Source organism: Ursus maritimus, unplaced genomic scaffold (assembly GCF_017311325.1).
Source record: "Ursus maritimus isolate PB19 unplaced genomic scaffold, ASM1731132v1 scaffold_14, whole genome shotgun sequence".
Taxonomy (NCBI): Eukaryota; Metazoa; Chordata; class Mammalia; order Carnivora; family Ursidae; genus Ursus; species Ursus maritimus.
This window is the reverse complement of record NW_024423786.1, coordinates 45,354,779-45,377,124: the sequence shown is the minus strand read 5'-3', so window position 1 is coordinate 45,377,124 and position 22,346 is coordinate 45,354,779. Positions and strand designations below refer to the sequence as shown.

The window sequence follows — 22,346 nt, the reverse complement described above, 5'->3', positions numbered from 1 at the left end:
AGGCGATGTCATTCAGTGGTAGACTTGAGGCCTGAGAAGCAGGGGACTGAAGATACAAGTCCCGATCTGAGTCCCAAAGCCCAAGAACCAGGAGCAACAATGGCCAAGGGCAGGAGAAGGGTGGCTCAGCTCAAGCAGAGAGAGGGAATTCATCTTTCCTCATTTTTTGGTTTTGTTTTGGTTTTGGTTTTTTGGGTCGTGTTTGGGCCCCTGGTGGATTGGGTGATGCCCACCTACATTGGGGAGGGCCATCGGCTTCCCTCCAGACACGCCGTCACGGGCTCATTCAGAAATCATATTCGACCAGCTCTCTGGGCATCCCTCAGCCCAGTCAAACAGACACCTAAAAATAACCATCACAACTTTTCCGTATAAGGTGTGTTCACAGGGGCCAGGGATTAGAGTTGGCTGTCTTTGGGGGCCGTTATTTCAGCTTCCGCAGAGGGTTTTCCCAGCAAAAGATTCCTTGATGCTTGGTACATGATCAGATGTACCTGTCCGATGTCCCTTGCTCTCAGGGACCTTCACACGCAGGTGCTCCAGTGAACCTCTAGCCTGCACTTCTTAATGTGCTCACCACCGTGACACCACAGCCGGGCCCACGTTGGGAGGGCTCAGTGCATCTCACCCAGGGTCACGGAGCTAAGCGCCCAAGCTGAGATTTGAACCGTGCCCCTCTCTCTGCCAGGCCCTCTTAGGTGACCAGTACGGCCCCTGTGCAGTCCCCACGCTGATCGAGGAGAAGGAGTGGGAGGCTCTGAGAGCCCAGCTGACCTCCAGGCCACACGACCTGGAGCTGGTGGCTCGACGCTTCCGGAGGGACGAGAATGCCGTGCCCCCCACCTACCTGTTGCAGGCACTAGGCACCGTGGAGGCCCACGGGCCCGACGAGGTCACGCTGACTTCTGTGCTGCGCTCCGGAGCCCAGGAGGCCTGGAGGTTGGGCCTCATCACCCAGGAACAGTGGCACCGCTACCACTGGTCAGGTGAGGCTGCCGGGAACCCCATCAGGGTCCACAGGAAATGCCCCACATTCAAATACACGCGTCAAGTGCTGTCCAAATGCCATAGCCTACACTTCTGTAATTACCAGACCAGCCTAGTTCCTGGGTCCCTGGTTCCGCAAGAGGTTACTGTACTGATCCAAGAGTTCAGCCGCGTCCTGGTTAATTCTCTATCTCTTAGGACCTTCCTTTCCTGTCCTCCTCCAGGTCCCTCTCCCCTTCTCCCAGGGAGACTCCTGGCTCTGCAGGAAGGGTTCTAAGATAACCACTATCCTGGTTTGTCTGGGACTTTTAGGGCTAAACCCAGATAGTCCTGGAAAAACGGGAACAGTGGGTCACCTTATGTTAGCCCAGGAGCCACGCTCTGCTGGGGACACTGAGTCCTCCCACCTCCCTGCACCTGCCTCAAGGTGGAAACTGAGGCACAGGAAGGTGTCTCCTTCACCTAAGATGGGGAATAGGGATCCGACCAGAGTCCATCACCCAGCTCCCAGCTGGCCCCTTACCTTCCACCTCTAGCCTCAACTTCTGGCCCTTCCATCCTCCGCACTGGCTACTAGAAAGATTTTTCTAAAAATGCAGTGTTGTCGGGGCGCCTGGATGGCTCAGTCAGTTAAGCGTCCGACTCTTGGTTTCGGCTGGGGTCATGATCACGGGGTCTTGAGATCAAGCTCCGCGTTGGGCTCCGCACTGAGCGTGGGGCCTGTTTGGGATTCCCTTTCTCCGTCTCCCTCTGCCTCTCCCCTCCTCTCACATTCTCTGGCTCTCTAAAATAAAAATAAATAAACAAACAAATAAATAAATAAATAACTCTTTTAAAAAAAATGGCAATGTCGCCACGCCATTTCCCCCACTGCTCACTGCCAGCAAGAAACAGATAATTATTGTTCATGGGTTCAGGAATATGTCAGATATGTCCATTTATATCACCAAAACTATAGTATATGAATTTCTTTTACTAAAATTATTAAAAACATGATCTGATTTTATCCACATATTAAATATATGGATTTTTTAAAAAATATTTTATTTATTCATTCGACGGAGATAGAGACAGCCAGCGAGAGAGGGAACACAAGCAGGGGGAGTGGGAGAGGAAGAAGCAGGCTCATAGCGGAAGAGCCCGATGTGGGGCTCCATCCCAGAACGCCGGGATCACGCCCTGAGCCGAAGGCAGACGCTTAACCACTGTGCCACCCAGGTGCCCCTAAATATATGGATTTATAGTATGAACATATTAAATATATTGGCTTGTTTAAAGATACTGAATGTAGTAATTTATGTCAATAGTACTTTAATTGTACTGAAATATATTGATTATTACCTATTATATATATTAATCCTAGTAACCACATGTCAATTTTTAAAAATTGACTTTTTGTTTGGGGATAATTTCAGATTTGCAAAAAGTACAGAGTCTCTGTTTGTTTTTCACACAGAGAAGTTAACGTCTTAGGTGACCACAGTGCATTTGCCAGAAGTAAGAAATTAACATCAGTACAGACTCCAGACTTTATTTAGAGTTCATCGGCTTTCCCGTCAATGTTTTTCTGTCCCAGGATCTCATTCAGGTTCTCACGTTGTGTTTAGTTGTCACGTCTCAGGTTCCCCTGGACTGTGACAGTGTCTCAGCCTTTCCCTGTTTTTCATGACTTTGAGGAGCCCTGGCCATGTCTTTTGCAGAATGTCCCTCAATCTGGGCTTGTCTGGTGTTTTCTCATGGTCGGACGGGGGTTATAGGTTTCCGGGAGGAAGACCACAGAGGTGAAGTTCCTTCTCTCTCCCATCAGATCAGGGGTACATGATGCCCCCCTGACATCACAAGTGATGCTAACCCAATACTTTGGTTAAGACTACAAATGACATATCAATTTTGAATATAGTGTTTATGTGAATAATAACGTTATTGAGCACTTACTGTGTTGGTATTGCTTGCTCTGTGACCTGAAGCCACATGTGTTATTGCTCACAGAGTCATTGTGGGGAGCTTGTCCCATGGTCTCGTCCCAGCCATGATCTCATTCGATCAAACCTAGCCCATTAAGAATTCCCACTTGAGGGGCGCCTGGGTGGCTCAGTCAGTTAAGTATCCGACTTGTGATTTCGGCTCAGGTCATGATCTCAGGGTCTTGAGATGGACCCTGTGTCGGCTCTGTGCTCAGCACAGAGTCAGCTTGAGCTTCTCTCTCTCTCTCTCCCTCCCTCCCCCTGCCCCTCCTCCCGTGCTCTCCCCCTTTCTCTCAAACAAATAAACAGATTTTAAAAAAAGAATTCCCACTTGAAAGAACAAACAGAAACTTCTTGAAAGTAGCAGAAGCACAAAGGCATGCTCACAGCAGTGTCTCAGAGCATATTTCCAGCCCCTTGCTCAGTTTTCTTCCTTTCAGCCTTTTTATTTGGAAATAGTCACAGGACAGTGCAAAAAAAAAAAAAGTAGGAAGTAATTCCATGTATCCTTCATCCAGTTTCCCTCAAAGGTAGCATCTTGCAAAACTAAAGTACAATAGTACAACCAAAAAGTGGATGTTGTGACAACCAAAGTGTCACTTTAAAAAAAAAAGATTTTGTTAATTTATTCATGAGAGGCAGAGGGAGAAGCAGGTTCTCTGCGGAGCAGGGAGCCCCACGCGGGGCGCGGTCCCAGGACCCCGGGATCACGACCTGAGCCGAAGGCAGGTGCTTAACGACCGAGCCACCCAGGCACCCCTGACAAAGCACCACTTTTCCAGACGTGTATTTGTGTGTGTGCACGTGCACATGTGTATTTCACGCTAAGAAATTTTAACACCTGTGTAGCTTTGAATAACTGCCACAGGCCATACACGGGACTATTTCCTCACTGCGTAGGTCCTTCCCACTACCCCTTTAGAGTCACGCCCGGCCCTGCCCTCAGTCCCCAGTCCCTGGCAACCAGTAATCCGTCTCCATCTCTATCATTTGTTATTTCAACGATGTTACAGAACGGGATCGCACAGTCTACAACCTTTGGAGATTGGCTTTGTTCCTTTGGTAACGAGCTCAGCTTTTCACAAGCACTGTTTCATAGACGATCCTGCCGGTAGCCTCACCAAGGGTAAACTAGTACAGGGTCACCGGGGTGGCTCAGTCGGTGGGGCATCTGCTTTCGGCTCAGGTCATGATCTCAGGGTCCTAGGATCCAGTCCTGCATTGGGCTCCCAGCTCAGCGGGGAGCCTGCTTCTCCCTCTGCCTGCCGCTCGGCCTGCTTGTGCTCTCTCTCTCTCTCTCTCTGACAAATAAATAAATAAAATCTTAAAAAAAAGAAAAAAGGTTAAACTAGTACAGCCATGTTATGGGAGAGGAAACAAATTCAGAGAGACACAGTGATGTGACCAAGGTCACACAGCCTGCTGGTGGCAGAGCAGGTGGTCTTGCATTGATTCTTGCTGAGATGTGTCCCAGAAGGATCCCGTTTCAGGACTGTTAGTTGCCTTTATCCCTGACTTCCATTCGAGGGCCTGAGGGGGGTGTGGTATCACTCCAAGGAAGGCTTTTGAGTGGCTCCTATCTCTGGCTCTGAGATTGAATCCTGTCTCCAAGGGCCTGACTCCCTCAGCTCCAGAGACCTGGGAGCCTCTGCTGAGCCCAGGGCGGCTTAAAAAAATAACTCCTCAGGTCTGACTGCTATTTCAAAACAGTGGCCTCCGAGGAGAAATCAGTGTCTGCTCTTGGCTCTGGAAAATACAGGTCCTCAGGGCAGCTGCTGTGTGCTCTGGGCCAGGGGTCAGCCAACCATGGCCCAAAGGCAAAATTCGGCCCACCACTTGTTTTCATAAATAAAGTTTTATTGGAACACACTTGACATACTAGCTCGCATGTTATCTATGGCTGTTTTCACACTACAGCAGCAGAGTTGACTAGTTGTAATGGAGACCATTCGACCCGTGAAGCCTAAAATATTTACTATCTGACCCTTTACAGAAAAGCACACTGACCCTTGCTCTCAGCCTCCAGACTCATTAAAAACTTTCTCCCCGGCGTCCAAACATCTGCAGCAGCTTTCTGTGGCCTCAAATGCCCTGCCTGCCCTACTCCACCCAGGATGGACAGATATTCTTTTCTGCCGTTTGTCCATTTATGTGTCCATTTTTTCACTAAGACTGGAATAACCATCCCACAAAGGCAACAGGGACCTTTGGGCATTTTTCTCACTGCTAGACATCCCAGTATGGAGAGCAGAGGCTGGCACAAGTGGGAGCTCAATAAATGTTTGTTGAATGACTGTGTGATGACAGAGGCGCCCAAAATTGACATTGTTTTTTTTTTAAACTGAAGTGAAATTCACATGGCGTGAAATTAACCTTTGTAAAGTAAAAGATTCGGTGACATTTAGTGCATTCACAATGTTGTGCAATCACCACCTCTATCTAGTTCCAGAACATTTCCCTCACCCCCAAAGAAATTCCATATTCATTAACGGTCACTCCCCATCCCCTTCCCCCAACCCTCAGCCCCTGGCAACTACCAGTCTGCTTTCTGTCTGTATGGGTTTGTCTGTTCTAAACATTTCGTGTACATGGAATCAGACAGCGTGGGGCCTTTTATGTCTGGCTTCTTGAACTCAGCACGATGTTTTCAAGGTTCATCCATACTATTCGGTTGGATGTATGGATCACATGTGTCTATGCATTCACCATTTGGTGGACCCTTGCATTGTTTCCACCTTCGAGCTACTGTGGACGATACTGCTGTCAGCATGGGTGCACATGTTATCTGTTTGCCTATCTTTTCAGCTCTTTTGGGTTCATACCTAGAAGTGGAATTCCTATAGAAACTCCATATTTAACTTTTTGCATTTGATGGTATTGTTTTATGACGGGGCTACTTCTCACATCGAATCTCTGTGCTGCCTATACCAAGGTTTCTTTGATTATTAATGACTAAATCAGCGCTCTTCTTGGCCCCGCCCCGGCCCAGCAGCCTCAGCATCACCTGGGAGCTTTTTGGAAATGCAAACCCAGGGGCCCCACCCAGACCTCCTGAATGAGAACTCCTGGAGGCAGAGCCCACCCATGTGGGTGTTTTGAGCCCCCAGGAGACTCTGGCAAACTATAGTCCTCTGGCCAAATCTGGCCCACTGCTTGTTTTTGTGAATAAAGTTTTATTGGAACACAGGTGAGTGCATTAGTTTGCATATTATCTGTGGTTATGCCAGGTGACTCCAGCTCACATTAAGCAGGAGAACCAATGTCCCCACCTGCCAAATATGTCTCTCAAGTGTCTCCACTTGGGCCAGCTGATCACACAATGATGACCACACTCTCTTCCCATTTCCCCCACTTTTTCAGTCATTGAATGGGAGATAGACCGGGGCCTGCTGAGCTTGACAGACGGAGACCAGGGGGCGACCGTCTTCTTGAGAGAGATCCAAGACCTCAACAAACACATCCTGGAAGACTGTGCCCTCAAGATGGTGGACCGGCTCGCAGACGGCTGCCTGGACACGGATGCCCAGAACCTTCTCAGTGGCCTCAAGGGACGCATTGCCGACGTGCAACCCGGAGTCCTCAAGGCTCACCACCTGCCATGGAGCCGAGACCTGGTGAACCCCAAAAACAAGGCTCATGCTCGGTACCTGAAGGAGCTGGGGGAGCAGTTTGTGGCCAGGGCTAACCACCAGGTCCTTGAGCACCTCCGCGAGCTGGAGGCGGGCCGGCAGGAGCTGGCGTGGCTCTACCAGGAGATCCGCCACCACCTGGGGCTGAGCGCCGAAGCCACCCGGATCTTCTGCGGGCGCCGGGAGCTCCTGGCCCAGCTGGGGCAGCAGCTCCGGCAGAGCGACGGGCGGCCGCACTCACCCCTGGTGCTTTTTGGGCCCCCAGGCATCGGAAAGACAGCTCTGATGTGCAAGCTGGCGGAGCAGATACCGGGACTGCTTGGCCGCAAGACGGTGACCGTCCTGCGGCTTCTGGGGACGTCCCAGATGAGCACCGACGCCCGGGGCCTCCTCCAGAGCATCTGCTTCCAGCTCTGCCTGGCCTATGGGCTGCCCCTGCCCCCGGCCCAGGTCCTGGAGGCCCACGCCAGGGTGGTCCAGTTTTTCCACACCCTCCTCCACACTGTCTCCTGCCGAAACTTCGAGTCCTTGGTGATCCTGTTGGACTCCGTGGATGATGTGGATTCTGTCCGCCGCGCCCGCAGGGTCCCCTGGCTGCCTCCCAAATGCCCGCCGAGGGTCCACCTCATCCTCTCAGCCTGCTCAGGGCGGCAGGGGGTTCTCGACACCATGCGACAGACGCTGACGGACCCAGAGGCCTACTGGGAGGTGAAGCCCCTCTCTGGAAACCAAGGGCAAGAGATGATCCAGCTCCTGCTGGCATCCTCGAGGAGGACGCTGAGCCCAGAGCAGAGGGAACTGCTCTGGGCCAGCCTCCCAGAGTGTGGGCACCCGGGACGGTTGAGGCTGGCCTTTGAGGAGGCCCGGAAATGGGCGTCCTTCACCATACCTGCCCCTCTGGCCTCCACCGCTAGGGAAGCAATGCACCAACTGTGTGCCCGGCTGGAGCAGACACACGGGCAGCTCCTGGTGGCCCACGTGCTGGGCTACATCGTGTCTTCCCGGTAAGTCTCTGTTGTCTACACCCTCCTTGTAGTTGAGACAGAATTCATGCACTCGCCCCTCAGGACTCAGAACAGAAATGTCTTCTCTCACAGCTCTGGAGGCCAGAGTCTGAAGCCAAGGCATTGACAGGGCCACGATCCCCCTGAGGGCACTAGGGGAGAAGCTGGTCTAGGCTTTTCTCTTAGTTTCTGGTGTTGCCAGCCACCTTTGGCCTGTAGACACATCCCTCCCACCACTGCCTCTGCCCATCTCGTGGCCTCCTCCCTGCGGGCCTTCCTGGCCCAGTTTCCCTCTTCAGGGCCCACTCAGATCTAGAATGACCTCATCATACACTGATGGCTCCTCTCAAGAATGTTTTCAAATAAGGTCACCTTCCTCGGCTCCAGGTGGGCATGACCTTTGGGGGACGCTATTCGACCCAACGCAATTCATGTATCATAAAGTTCGATCTTTCAAAGTGTATGCTTCAGTGACATTGGGGACATTCACAGTGTGACCGCTGTCCATCTCCAGAACATTCCCATCACCCCAAAGGGAAACCCCATCCCCAATAGCAGCCACTCGCCACCCCCAGCCCTTGGTGGCCCCCAGCCTGCTTCCTGTCTCTATGGGCCTGCCGGTGGTATTTCTTTTGTACAATTTTTACTTTGAAATACTTTGAGGGGCGTCCGGTTGGCTCAGTAGGTTAAGCATCTGCCTTCGGCTCAGGTCATGATCCCAGGGTCCTGGGATCAAGCCTGGCATCAGGCTCCCTGCTCAGTGGGGATTCTGCTTCTGCCTCTGCTTCTCCCTCTGCCCCTCCCCCTGCTCATGCTCTCTCTTGCTCTCTCTCAAATAAATAAAATCTTAAATAAATAAATAAATACTTTGAAAGTATAGACTAGTGGAGGAATTCCCATAGTACAAAACTAGTGCAAAGACTGGCCCACACAGCAGGGGTTCTCAGGCTGGGCACTACTGATACCAGGGGCCACATCACTGTCCTAGGGGGCTGTCCTATGCACTGTAGGCTGTCGAGCAGCGTTCCTGGCCTTGACCCTGGATACTAGTAGTACCCCTGAGCTGTGACAACCAAACACTGCCTCAGAATATTGCCAAGAGTGCCCTGCATGCAGAGTAGCCCCGGCTGAGAACCACTGCCATACACCCTTCCCCCAGAATCCCTGATTGGCCGTTAGCTTTCTCTCTCCCTCCCTCCCTAACCCCCTCTGGTTTTCTTTCTTTCTTTTGCAAATTCACTACAGGCATTGTTCCCCTTTACCCTTAAATACATTACATGTTTCCTTAGAGCAAGGACAATCAGAACCCCACGTCACTACAGGACAATGACAAAATTCAGGAAATACATCACAGATGCAATAATATTATTTAAAGCACAGTTTACAGTGAAAATTTGCCGATTGTCTCAAAAACATCCTTTACAGCCACTGCCCCCCCCCCCTTTGTCCCCAATCCAGGATCCAAACCAGGATAGCATGTTGCATTTAGTTGTCAAGTTGCTTGGGTCTCCTTTAATTTGGAACATTCCACCATCTGGTTTTGTCCTTTTGAAGAGTCCAGGCCAGTTATTTGGTCGATGAGATCAGTGCTTCTCAACCCTCGTTGGGGATGCGTATCTTGGGTCTTGTTTTTGCAGAAAGAATTTGATTCAGCAGGTCTGGGGTGGGGCCAGGAATCCCATGCCCCGCCCCTCCCCGAGAACAATGCTGTTGCTGCTGGTCTGGGGGACCACACCCGGGCTGGGGGGAGCAGTTTATAGAAGGTCCCTCCGTCTGGGTTGGTCTAATGTTTCCTCGTGATCACACTCAGGTTGAACCTGAGGGATGCTCAGCCCTTCTCGGGCACAGGTTATTTTTCCCCGTTGTAAATCTGTGAGCTCGCCTCTGTATTTAATAGGCAATGTTATAGAGAGATCTCAGAAAACCCTTTTTATTTTATTATTTTTTTAAGATTTTATTTACTTACTTGACAGAGAGAGAGACAGCCAGCGAGAGAGGGAACACAAGCAGGGGGATTGGGAGAGGAAGAAGCAGGCTCATAGCGGAGGAGCCTGATGTGGGGCTCGATCCCAGAATGCCGGGATCACGCCCTGAGCCGAAGGCAGACGCTTAACCGCCGTGCCACCCAGGCGCCCCAGAAAAACCTTTTTAAAGCCAGTTACCCTGAAGGACTGACCACCAGCATGCATCGACACTTCGGCCCAAGCTTATTGCATGGGAATCAGCAAAAGAGCAAATAGGAAAATCTAATTTCAATGTGTTTCTAGAGCTTGAAGGACTGAATGCTTACATCTGGCTGCTCGGCCCAGAGAAAGTCTCAGGGCTGCACCTGCGCATGTGATGGTCAGGAGCTGCTGCTCCGAGATGCCGAGATGCCGGGTAGGGACGGAGACAGTCGGAAATAAGGAGCGGGAGAGGGGAGTGTGTCCATCCCGCAGCCAGCAGGCAGACTCCGGACCCCTGGGAGGGCGGGGCGAAGGCCAATTAGCAGACACACGGCAACAAAGCCAACACTCAAGCCCACCATCAGAAATGCTGGACAAGCTGGTTTTGCCTCTTTTCAGTTTCAGGGGCAGGTTTTTTTTTCCAGACCTTTGTCTTTTGCCCCCATCAATCAAGATGATGGTGATCAGACCAGTAAGGGCGGCTTTTTGTTCATTTGTTTGTTTGTTTGTTTGCCAGACACAGAATCCCATTCACACGATTGCGTAAGAAGTAAGGGCTTTATGCCAAGGCCATGGGAAGAGCTCAGGGGATCCAGGACCACCCACCCACTGGCCAACTCCAGGGGGGCATAGGCCTGATCTCATGCCATACCCCAGATTTTGTGACTGGTGCCCCCAGAGTGGAGGCTGAGCCTGGGTTCTCTAAGAGTACAAAGACAGACTGGGTAATGTTCCAGGTGAAGGGGTGGGCCATCAGGCCAACCTGATACAGTCTGCGTGGAGGAGGCAGGGTTGTCATGGGAACCAGAAAGCCCTGAGAACCAGAAGTTTCTCACCCCCTGGCCCTCTGGGTCCTCTCTGCCCACTGGCTTCTGTTCTGGACTCTTCCTTTGTTCCACCCGCCTCGAGCTCCTACTGGCATCACTAGGTCCCATTTCAGAGACCTGGCACCACCCTACTGGCTCCTTCCTGAGTCCTGATTCCAAAATCTGGGGTGACAAAAATAATTGACCTTCTCGGTCCCACATCTGGTCCAATTAGTAAAGCTGAGGGCCTCACAGTGATTTGGGGGGGGACGGATGGGAAGGTCGAACCAACCGTCCAGGGACTGGCGGGGCAGGTGGTTTAGGGAGGGAGCCTGTATGAGTGGTGATTTCAGTACCTCTTGTTCCAGGAAAACACGTCATGCTTCCCCCACGCAGTTAGTGTGCTGTGATGGTGGAGAGCCCAGCTCTCAGAGCAGATCTAGGTCCTTCTAGGCCTGTGGTTCTTGCCTGGGGAGATTCTGCCCGCAGGGGACCCTTGGCCACGTCCCGGGACATTTTTGGTTGTCACAGCTTGGGGGTGATGTTGCTGGCATCTAGTGAGCGGAGACCAGGGGTGCTACTAAAAGCCCTGCAATGCACAGAACAGTCCCCACCAAGAGTGATCCAACCCCAAATGTCAGCAGTGCGAGGCTGAGTCAAGCTGGGAGGAGCACGCCTTGTGCCTTCCCCCACTTCTCTATCCAGCACCTGGCAACCATTCGTCTACCTTGTGGCTTTCTGGATCCCATGCTCTGAACATGTCAAGTAAATGGAATCATACACTGTGTGGTCTTTTGTGACGGATCTTTCAGTGAGCGTACTGTTTTCAAGCCTCATCTGTGTTGCAGTGTGTGTCCGTACTTTGTTTCTTTCTATGGCCAAAGAATATTCCATTGTATGGATACACCCCTGTCTTGGTCCATTTGAGCTGCTGTAACAAAAACACCATAGAATGGGTGGCTTAGAAACAATTTATCTCTCACAGTTCTGGAAGGCTGGGGAGTCCAAGGTCAAGGTGCCGGCAGATACAGCGTCTGGTGAGAGCTGGCTCCCTGGTTCATAAATGGGCATCTTTTTGCTACGTCCTCACGTGACAGAAGGGATAAGGGAGCTCTGTGGCGTCCTAAGTCCATGCATGGGGTTCCACTGTGATGACCTCGCCACCTCCCAGAGGCCCCACCTCCTAATACCATCACCTTGGGGATTAGGACTTCAACCTATGGCTTTGGGGGAGACACACACTGAGTCCGTAGCGATGACATTTTGCTTCTCCGCACACCCATGCATGGACGTTTGGACTGTTTCCACCAGCTATTGTGAATTTTGCCGCTCTAAACATGTGTGTGCAAGTCGTGGTTTGAACATCTGTCCAGAGGGAGATTTTAAAATCATAAATCAGATTCAGTTCCTGCCCTGATTAACCCTTCCAGTGACTTTCCCCGCTTTGAGAAAAATATCCAGCCACCTTACCAAGGCCAACTGGACCTGGCTGCCTTCCACCCCGTGCCTGGAGCACCCTGGCCCCAGATCTCATGTCGGCCCCTTCCCTCCCACCCAATCCCAGCTGCAGTGACACCTTCTCAGAGGGACCCACCTCCTCCAAGAACCATCTCTGCCCCCCCCCCACCTTGTGGCTCTTTTTCATGTGACGTGATTTACCTTCTTCCTAGCCATTGGTGTTACCCAACTTCTGTGTGCTCTTTTCCTGTTACTTCCTACCTGGCTCTGTGGATGAGAAGATAAGCTTTGGGGGGGTCGAAGCTCTCTGTCGCTCAGGAGTAGCGTGGTGCCTTGCGCAAAGCCATCACTCCATGAGTAATGGTTAAACAAACCTGCCAGTGGTTTGTTGATGAGCCATTGACCACCCAGGACCCGGCGTCTGCTTCTGAGAATGAATGGACTGGCCTGGCCCCTCCCCAGAGGGCCCTGTGCAGAGACACGATGCCAGGGAATTATGGGACTGCAGATTCCTTGATAGCCATTCGGCACACCTGCCGAGTTGTTCCATCCTGATCAGGTGGGACGAGCCATTGAACCTGAGCCTGAAAGGAGGGGACCCAGGCTTGATGTGTACTGAGGGGGTGTCAAAGAGTGGGAAAGAAGCTGCTATTCTGAAGGAGGGGGTTTCTGGGGAGGCACAGGACCACACAGAGGTGCTATCAAATGGAACCTGAGGTGTGGCTCCCAGGAATTCTGATTTGGAGAAAACTGTGATCTTGTAGCTGGAATTGTCTGAGATGATTGATCTCGCAGAAGAGACCCCAGGGGACACCCACCGTGTTATACGCTGGAAAACACGAAGTGAGCAGGTGTTCTATATATGTGGCAGGTGTTCTGATCAAAATGAAGATTTCGATCCACATCAGAGAGTTAAACACACACACATGCAGGTCCCTTGCTGCAAAGGGCGCTCTGATTACTATCCACCCCGGATGAAATGTGCAGGCAAATCCAGTTTTTCCAACTTGATGCCATCAGGTATTAGGAAGTCCCTTGCGATCCGGCACCGAAACTCCATCACTCATTCCCTTTAGGGCCGCTTCCCTTCTCTCACTCTGTCCTTTCTGGGGCCTGGAACCAAGGGCGAGGCCAGGGTGGGCATGGTTGATTTCTGCATTATTTTTCTAAATCACCTCCTGTCTCCCTCCCTATGCTGCCTGACTCATGTGAGTCTGGGGAGAGGCTGGTTCATGGCTCTGCAGGTGTGTGTACAGCAGGAAAGGGCATGGGCATGGCTGTAACCGGGCATCAGTCCCTGCTGGGCACCGTCCAAATGCAGACCCTTGGGGTGGACCCTTTGGTGACGGGCGGGATGCTGTGCTCTTGGCCACGTCTCCCCGTCCCTGGGCGTCTGCACCCCCCGACCACAGGAGACACAGCGTGTCCCAGTGCCCGTCCCTCCTCCCCGCAGGCATGGGCTCTCGGAGGCAGAGCTGAAGGACGTCCTGTCCTTGGACGACGAGGTCCTGCAGGTGGTGTACCAGGACTGGAGCCTGCCCAGCAAGGAGCTGTTGCGTTTCCCACCCCTGCTGTGGGTGAGGCTGCGCCGGGATCTGGGCCACTGTTTGGCCCGGCGGCCCGTGGATGGCTTCACGCTCCTGGCCATCGCCCACAGGTGGGTCCGGCATGGTGGTAATGCTGCCTGGGCTTCCGGGAGTGAGGGCTCACTCATCAGGCTTCTCCTTGTTCCAGATCCTTCTTTTATCCCTGTTCCCAGCGAAACAAGGGCGCTTTGGACAGCATTCAGGGGGTTCCACACCACTGACTCTGATACAACTAACTTGCTTTTTAAACTGAGGATACATTCCCATAACATAAAATTCATCCATTTAAAGTGTACAATTCAGTCACATTGAGTACACCCACAGTGTTGTGTAACCATCACCTCTAAATCTTTCCAGAACAATTCCATCCCCACAAAAGGACACCTGGTCCCCATCAGCAGTCACTCCCCATCCCCCCACCTCTCTGCCCCCAGCCCCTGGCACCCACGAATCCGCTCTCTGTCTCTGTGGGCTTGCCTATTCTGGACATTTCATATATGTGGAATCACACAACATGTGGCCGTTAGTGTCGGGCTGCTTTCCTCAGCATAAGGCTTCCAAGGTTTACCCATGATGTAGCATGAATCAGGGCTTCGTTCCTTTTCACGGCCGAGTAATACCCCATTACGTGGATGGACCACATTTTGTTTATCTGTTTAGCCACTGATGGACACTTGGGTCACTCCTTGGGATTGTGGTCAGTGCTGCCGTGAGCACGTGAGCACAAGTTTTCTTCTGAATATCTGTTTCATTTTTTGTTTTTTTAGTTCTTTTGGGTCTATACCCAGGAACGGAGTTGCTGGGTCCTACAGTACCTCATTTGAAGTTTAACTTATTGAGGACTCCAAATGTTCCTTTTCGAAGTAAATATATTTAAGGGCAAAAAAGGAAGTTGGGCCAATTTATAGATGAATATTAGGTAACAAGTAGGACAGGTGGTCGGCAGAGCCAGTAAGCATCCGACAGGTGGTCTAGGAGGGACCTGCATTTGGGGACAGCTTCCTGGAAGGCTGGTGGCCCCCTCTGAGCTCACTCTATCCCCCAGGCCCATGAGCCCGTGTCCCCTCTCTGCAGGCAGCTGGCCGAGGTGGTCCAAGAGCGCTACCTGCCTGGGCCTGAGAGAGCCAAGAGGCACGGAGTCTTGGCTGACTTCTTCTCAGGGGCCTGGAGCCAGGGCACCAAGAAACTCATCACTCTGCCACTGGTGGGGAAGCCCCTGAACCTGGACCGTAAGGTGAGGTGTCCGTCTGGGACCCCTGCTCTCAACCTGCAGGCCCCACCCTGCTGTGCAGGCAAGGACCACCTCGATCCTTCCTTCTTTGCCACCCAGGAGCCCTCCTGCCCTTCTTCCCTTCCCATCCCTTCCCTTCCCACAGAAAGCAGAATGTCCCCTCAGCCTCTGAGCATAATGGGGGGGATGGGGAGCAGCAGATGAAGAATATGCCCCCCACCCCCAACATTCCAGGGTACAGGGTAAGAATCACAACATTCAGGAGCATACAGAACCACCCTGAACTCCTGGAAACCGCCCCCCTCCCCCGCCCGGCCTTTGCACGTGCCATTCCCTTGCCTGGGAATACCACTGTTTTCCGATAGGGCTCCCCAGACAGACTCCTACTTAAACTCTGAGACCCAGCTCTGATGCCCCTTGGATTCCCTGAACGCCAAGTTCCTCCCTCTGTCCTGGCCCTGCCTGGGGTGGGCAAGGGGCATCTCTGTCTGGAATTGTGTCCCCGTCCCCTCCAGTGTCACCCACGCGTGGCGGCTTGGCCCGTGTTTGTGGAGTGAATGAATGAGCCTGTGTCATCACGGCCTGACTGCCAGCCCCCTCCTCCCCTACAGGTGGCCCCTCAGCCCCTGTGGTTCTCAGACACGGTGGCAAATCTGCGGAAGCTGAAGGAGTTGCCCCATCACCTGGTGCACTCAGGCCGCATCGAAGAGCTGAAACAGGAGGTGCTGGGTAAGAGTCGCGCCCGCTGCAGAGGACAGGGAGCGGGTGCCAGCCCTCCGCTGTGCTCCCGCCTCCCGCGGCTTGGCAAGGGTAAAGGGCAAAAGTCAGAACCCTTGGCTCCTCCTGGTGAGCGGTCATTCTGTGCCCCCCCCCCCAATCAGCAGGGGACACCTGGCAATGTCTGGGGACGTTTTGGTTGTCACAGCTGGGGGAGGGGGACGCTACTGGCATCTAGTGCTAGTTGATAGTGCAGAGGTGAGAAATGTGGTCTTAGAATGAGACCCTGTCTGTCTGTCTATCATATCTATCATCTTTCATCTTTATATCTCCATCTATCGTCACCTGTGTACCCATCCACCTATCCATCCATCTTTCTATTTGTCTATCTATCTAGCCATGTGTTCCCCCCTGTGATTCTGGGTGGTTCTGCACCCAGGGGACTCTTGGGGCAATGTTCCCGTTTTTGACTATCATGACTGGGGAGGCGCTACAGGCGTCTGGTGGGTGGAGGCCAGGGGTGCTGGTCAGTATCCTACAGTACACGGCCCCAAACACCCGCAGTGCCGAGGCTGAGAACCCCCAGAGAAATGGACAGGTGAGAACCCGACTCCCAGTGTGAACCCGAGGGAGGCACCTGCCCCCACGACGCCCCCTTCCCCCTACAGGCAGCATGAACTGGATTTCCTGCCGGGGCATCTCTGGGGGTATCGAGGGCTTGTTGGACGACTTTGACCTGTATGCCCCTCACCTGGACTGTCCCGAGGTCAGCCTGGTCCGGGACGCTCTCCAGCTGTGCCGCCCGGCTGTGGAGCTCCGAGGCATGGGTAAGTCGGCCCAGCTGGGGGCTTTCACTCTGCACTGACTTCTAGAAGCCCATTCTCCTCACTGAGCCCCCAGCTGGATTTTCATTAACCCGCACACCTTTCCTGTCTACACATGCAGGGTTTCTAGAATTTTGAATTGAACCTGGAAGAGCTTTGGAATGAAAACTCCCCAAGCAGTGTCCACCCCCTTCCCTGGCCCCACACCTTTTTCTAGAAAGGGCCAGAAAGGAAAAATCTCAGGCAAAAATTGAGGAAATTATGTCAGTACTTAATATCACAAGAGAGAAAACACATTCCTACAATTTTTTATTGATAACATCCAAAATACAATCATAATAATTGAACATGACTTTTTCAACACGAGTCTACTCAAGAGAAAGAAGAGGGGAGTGTTTGCTCTGGGAGAAACGTTTTGCTTAATTGGGGTTCAAAGTCAGCGTTTCCTGCCACCCCGTCCATTGCAAATATTGATCCGTAAAAACCATCCTTAGCTCCCGGGGTAAGCCGTGGGGCTGGGTTTGGTCCACTCTCTGCCCTAGAGCTTGAAGAATCTCTGATGCTCTGTCCAGGATGGTGTTTCGTTGGTCTGTTTTTATCTTCATTTTTTAAACTGTGGTAAAATACACGGACTATAATATCTACCATTGTGACCATTTTTAAGTGCACAGCTCAACGGCATTAAGCACGTGCACAGTGTTGTGCAAACATCACCACATCCATCCCCAGAACTCTTGCATCTTCCCAAACCAAGACTCTGTCCCCGCGAAACACCAACTCCCCACCCCCACCTCTAGTCTCTGGCACCCGCCATCCTACTTTCTGTGTCTATGAATCTGACCACTGTAGGGACCTCGTATCAGTGGAATCGTATCGTATTTGCCCTTCTGTGACTGGCTTCTTTCACTCACCATGATGTCCTCCAGGTTGGTCCATGTTGTATTTCCTTCATTCGCAAGGCTGAATAACCTTGCATGGTAGGGATGGACAGCATTTTGTTTGCCCATTCATCCCTTGATGGACACATGGGCTGTTTCCACCTTTTGCCCATTGTGAATAATGCCACCGTGAACACGAGTATACAAATACCTTTTCAAGTCCTTGCTTTCACTTCTTTGGAGTACACACCCACAAATGCAATTGCTAGATCCAATGGTAATTCTGATTATTTTGTTCTGAGGAACCACCATTCCATTTTCCGCAGTGGCTGCACCATTTCACATTCCTACCAGCAGAGCACAAGGGTTCCAATTTCTCTACATCCTTACCAATACTTTTAATTTTCTGATTTTGTTCTTTTGGATTTTTAAAAATTTATTTACTTGAGAGAGAGAGAGAAAGAGAGAGAGCAGGGGGAGGAGCAGAGAGGGAGAAAGAATCTCATGCAGACTCCATGCTGAGCGTGGAGCCCCGTGCAGAACTCGATCTCACGCCTCTGAGATCACGATTTGAGCCAAAACCAAGAGGCAGATGCTTCACTGACTGAGCCACCCAGGGGCCCCAATTTTCTGATTTTTTAAAAAAAATAATAGTTGGGGCACCTGGGTGGCTCAGTCGTTAAGCGCCTGCCTTCGGCTCAGGGTGTGATCCCGGTGTTCTGGGATCGAGCCCCACATCAGGCTCCTCTGCTGGGAGCCTGCTTCTTCCTCTCCCACTCCCCCTGCTTGTGTTCCCTCTCTCACTGGCTGTCTCTCTCTCTGTCAAATAAATAAATAAAATCTTAAAAAAAAAATAATAGTCATCCTAATGAGTATGAGGTGGCCAGTGTACCTTTTTTTTTTTTTTTAAGATTTTATTTATTTATTTGAGAGAGGGAGACAGAGCACAAGTCAGGGGGTGGGGGGTGGGTACAGAGGAAGACGGAGAAGCAGGCTCCCCACTGAGCAAGGAGCCAGACAGGGGGCTCCATCCCAGGACCCAGAGATGATTACCCCAGCCAAAGGCAGCCGCTTAACCAACTGAGCCACCCAGGGGCCCCCAGGGCGGTTTTTCTTATACAACTCCCATGTGGTTTTCATTCGAGGGTTTTATAAGGAGTTTTATAAAGGTGTTTAAGTCCCTATATCCCTTCCGGGGCTCCCTTGGAGCTTAACCAAATGCTCCTCCTAGGAGAAGCCTGTCCAGCTACCACTGAACCTGAACCCCCCCCCCTCCGGCTCCCCAGTCCCTGCATTCTCCAGCACCGCACCCTTTCTCCATCTGTCTTAGTTCTTAATTATTATTTCTGCCGGTTTTCTTTTGTATCACCTGTGGGCCCCACCAGACTCTGAGCTCTGCGACGGCAGGGGCATCACCCACTTGCTCCCTGCCAAATTGCCAGTCCTACCACATAGACCGGTCCTGGCCAAGAACTCAGAGTTTGAGCCCCACTGTGTTGATTCAAATCTGGGCTTTTCCACTTACTGGTGGTGTGACCTTGCAAGTCCCTTATGCTCCCCACCCCACCCTCCACCTTGCTGTCCTCAGTCTTTCCATCTGCAAAATGGGCATGCTGGTCACCCTCCCCACCTAGAGCTTCAAGGAAAGATACGCAGGTCAATTCTTGCAGAGCCTGTCCCCATGACGCCATCCAAGAGTCCTAATACTGTCACATGATAGCATCAATATTGTTGAGGTGAACGGCCTTGGATGAGCCATTTCTGTTGTTGTTGTTGTTGTTGTTTGTTTCCTTGGCTTTTTTGTTGGACGAGTCACTTCTGCATGGAGCCTCAGCTTCCATCATCTGCAAAATATGGGATTGAACTAAAAGTATGTCCCAAGTGGAAGACGCCGGTGCCCACCATCAGTCTGGCCTTTCTTGTGCATTCATGCTCAGCAGTTGTAAACCTCACAGGGAGTGATTTATCAGGAAAACAGCCTTGGGAACAACTGCCCAGTTTGAGGGAAGATTTAAAAGCCCGGATCAGGGCATGTTCTTTTCAACAATCCTTGATTGACCACCTGTGGCCTGCACGAGAAAGTGTAGGAATGAATGTTGCCACCAGAGGTCGCAGCTGGCCAACCTTGAGTGGTGAATGTGAGTTCCAGCACATTCCAGGACTTTGAGCCTGCTAGGCAAAGCCCACCAGATTTCTCCTATTGCCTCAGGCTCCGGTATGATTTGGTGTGGTGCTGTTTCTGACCCTATTTTTATTTTAAAAGCTGATATTTTGTTCGTCGTGGGTTTGGGGGCATTAATTTTTATTTTTAAAAATACTGCATTAAAATAGTATTTATTTGGATGGTTGTTTTGTGGTGCCACCTTAAATTTTGCAGCCATGGTGAGTGGGGCACTTGCCCCTGGTCCTGACCTTGCCTCATTTCACCCACCAGCAAACCGAGGCACAGGGCATCATCACCATTGCCCCAAACCCCACAGTTAGGACAAGACAACAACAGGAACAATGAACCACCTGCCCTCAGTGTCCCTGGTCTTCATTCGAGGAAGATTCCTGCCTCTTACTGGCTGTATGACCTTGCACAAGTTGCTTACCCTCTCTGAGCCTCAATTTCCCCCTTTATGAACTTGGCATAACAATGATGATACCTCTGTTGTGGTAGGCAGAAAACACTGCCCCCCTCCAAAGACATATTCACTTCCTAATCCCTGGAATCTGTGACTCTTGTTTTATATGGCAAAGGGCCGGATTAAATTAAGGAACTTGAGATGGAGAGTGGGGCTATGTTGACCGGGTGGAAGCTGGTGGCTCAGGCTCCAGCAGTGAAAGAATTCACCTGAGGCAGAACAAAGGAGATAGAAGTTTCTAGAACAAAGGAAACAGAAGGTTCGAGAACAAAGGAGATGAAATTTTATTGAATACGCACCAAGGGAGCTTTGCGCAGGACCACACCGGGGAGGCTGTCTGCCCCAAGAGAGTGGGAGGAGCTGTATTTAAAGGGGAAAGGTCAGGCGGTATGGGACATATGGAAATTCCCCCCGCCCCCCCTCCCCGCCTTTTTTTTTTTTTTTTAACTGTGCCTGGTTGTCAGTAGCCCTCTGGTCAGCTAGGGCTTCTGGATAGTTTGTGGTGACTCGCCTGATGGACCTGTCTTCAGCTCAGTGGTCGCTGTGGGCCCCTTTCCCTGCTCTGCATTCAATTGTTCGAGCCCCTTGCTGAAAAGCAACCTCTACAATTTACTGGGTGTCTGTGATGTTCTAGGAGCTAAGAACACAATGAACAAGACAGACATCATCCCTGTTCTTGGGGAAAATCAAGATCTAGGGTAGTGAGGGAATAAACACACAAAGAAATGTCGATTGCAGCTCTAATGAGCTTGGGGGAGTGCGGCCGGTGGATTAGAGGGCTGCGCTGGAGAAATAACCCTGGAGCCAAAACGAGATATTTAGCATGAGAAAGGGGTGGGGGAGGAGGTGTTCCAGGCAGAGGGAACTGCCTGGCCAACAGGGCTAGGAACCACCTGGTGCCCTTGAAGTAGGGGTGAGTATCCTTGGAAAGGACCGAAGGAGGCAGGAGAAGATGGAGAGGGACTCGACCGTCAACAGTGCCCTTCCCTTAACCTGAGTCCACTTTGTTGCAGAGAGGTGCGTCCTGTATACAGAACTCCTGGCCAGACTCCATTTCTTCGCCGCCTCACATCCAGCACTGGTGGGACAGCTGTGCCAACAGGCCCAGAGCTGGTTCCGGGTGTGCCCCCACCCTGTGCTCATACCCCTTGGGGGATTCCTGCAGCCCCCAGGAGGACCCCTCCGGGCAACCCTCACAGGCTGTCACAAGGGTGAGTCTCCCCAGCACAGCAAAAGTCCTGCCAGGTCCTGTCGTGCCTGAGGGCAGCTCTCTGGGGCTCCCCTCTGTTGGTAGGGAGGCCCCGAGGGTCCCATCAGGGTGTGCCCTTGCTGTCTCACGCTGACTCGACTGTCTCTGCGCCCCAGGGACAGTAGATTAGTATTGTAAATACTGCTAATGAGCCCAGAGCAAGGGGTACTGACTGCCTACAGATAGTTTTGTGATTCACTGGCTCGTGCTAGTAAGTCCAAAGGTAGGAATTGTTGCCTGACGGGCCCCTGAGAGGCTGGTGGAACTAGTAGATTCCACCCCGCCCCTGCCCCTCCCCCTCCCCAGGTCACCAGAACATCAGAGAGACAAGACTCTGATTAGTTCACTCTGTATGTTTCACTTCCCTCCCTCCTTTGCTTCCTTCCTTCCTTCCTTCCTTCTTGTCTGTCCTTCTGTCCATCCATCCATCCATCCATCCATCCATCCATCGTCCATCCACCCTTCCTTCCTTCCTCCCTTCCCTCCTACATTCCTTCCTTCCTTCTCCTGTCTGTCCTTCTGTCTATCCATCATCCATCTATCATCCTTCCTTCCTTCCTTTCTTCCTTCCATCCACCCATCAGTCATCCATACTTTCACTAGTTATCTTCTTTCCATCCCTCTCTCCACACCACTCATCTTTCCATTTCCCTCTTCTGGACATCTTCCATCCACTCACCCCTCCGGCCATCTATCCACCCAGCCATTCATCAGCTCGCCCATTCATCTATCAGTTGATTGATCCATCTACTCCTCTCACACCCATCCATCCGCTCACCCAGTTATCCAGCCAGCCATCTAGCTATCCCCTCATGCACCAGTCTACCTCCACTCCTCCAGCCCTTCATCTACCCCCCGTAATCTTTTGCATAACTATAAGGCCACCAAATAGACAATTAACTTGTGGTTCAAATGTCAGTACGTTCCCACAGCACAGAGCTTCCAAAATAGAAATTCTAAGAGACTAAGTATGATGCATGGAGGAATTGATTTCGGGACAGCTGCTTGAATGCTGTGTTAAGAAGCCTTCTGAGGCCGAATCTAGTTTCCTGGATAAGGCTCTGTATTTATTAGGTTACAGGTTCAAATGCTATATAATAAAGGACAGGATAGCAGTAACTTAAGTAAAATAGCAGTTCATTTCCCTCTCGCATAATAGTCCAGGCGTAAGCGGAGGTGAAACTCCAAGTCTCCAAGGGGTCAGAGACCTAGACTCTTTCA

The 22,346-nt window shown here is 51.6% G+C and overlaps 1 protein-coding gene across 1 annotated transcript in view; it reads left to right on the top strand.

The window, feature by feature from the left end:
- Window positions 1-22,346, top strand: part of NWD1 (NACHT and WD repeat domain containing 1) — a 56,429-nt gene that overhangs the window by 5,759 nt on the left and 28,324 nt on the right. Inside the window, 7 exon segments of the mRNA XM_008703968.2 lie at window positions 689-986; window positions 6,312-7,584; window positions 13,467-13,670; window positions 14,674-14,833; window positions 15,442-15,559; window positions 16,216-16,374; window positions 20,890-21,087. Of these exon segments, the coding sequence (XP_008702190.1) occupies window positions 689-986; window positions 6,312-7,584; window positions 13,467-13,670; window positions 14,674-14,833; window positions 15,442-15,559; window positions 16,216-16,374; window positions 20,890-21,087 (2,410 nt within the window).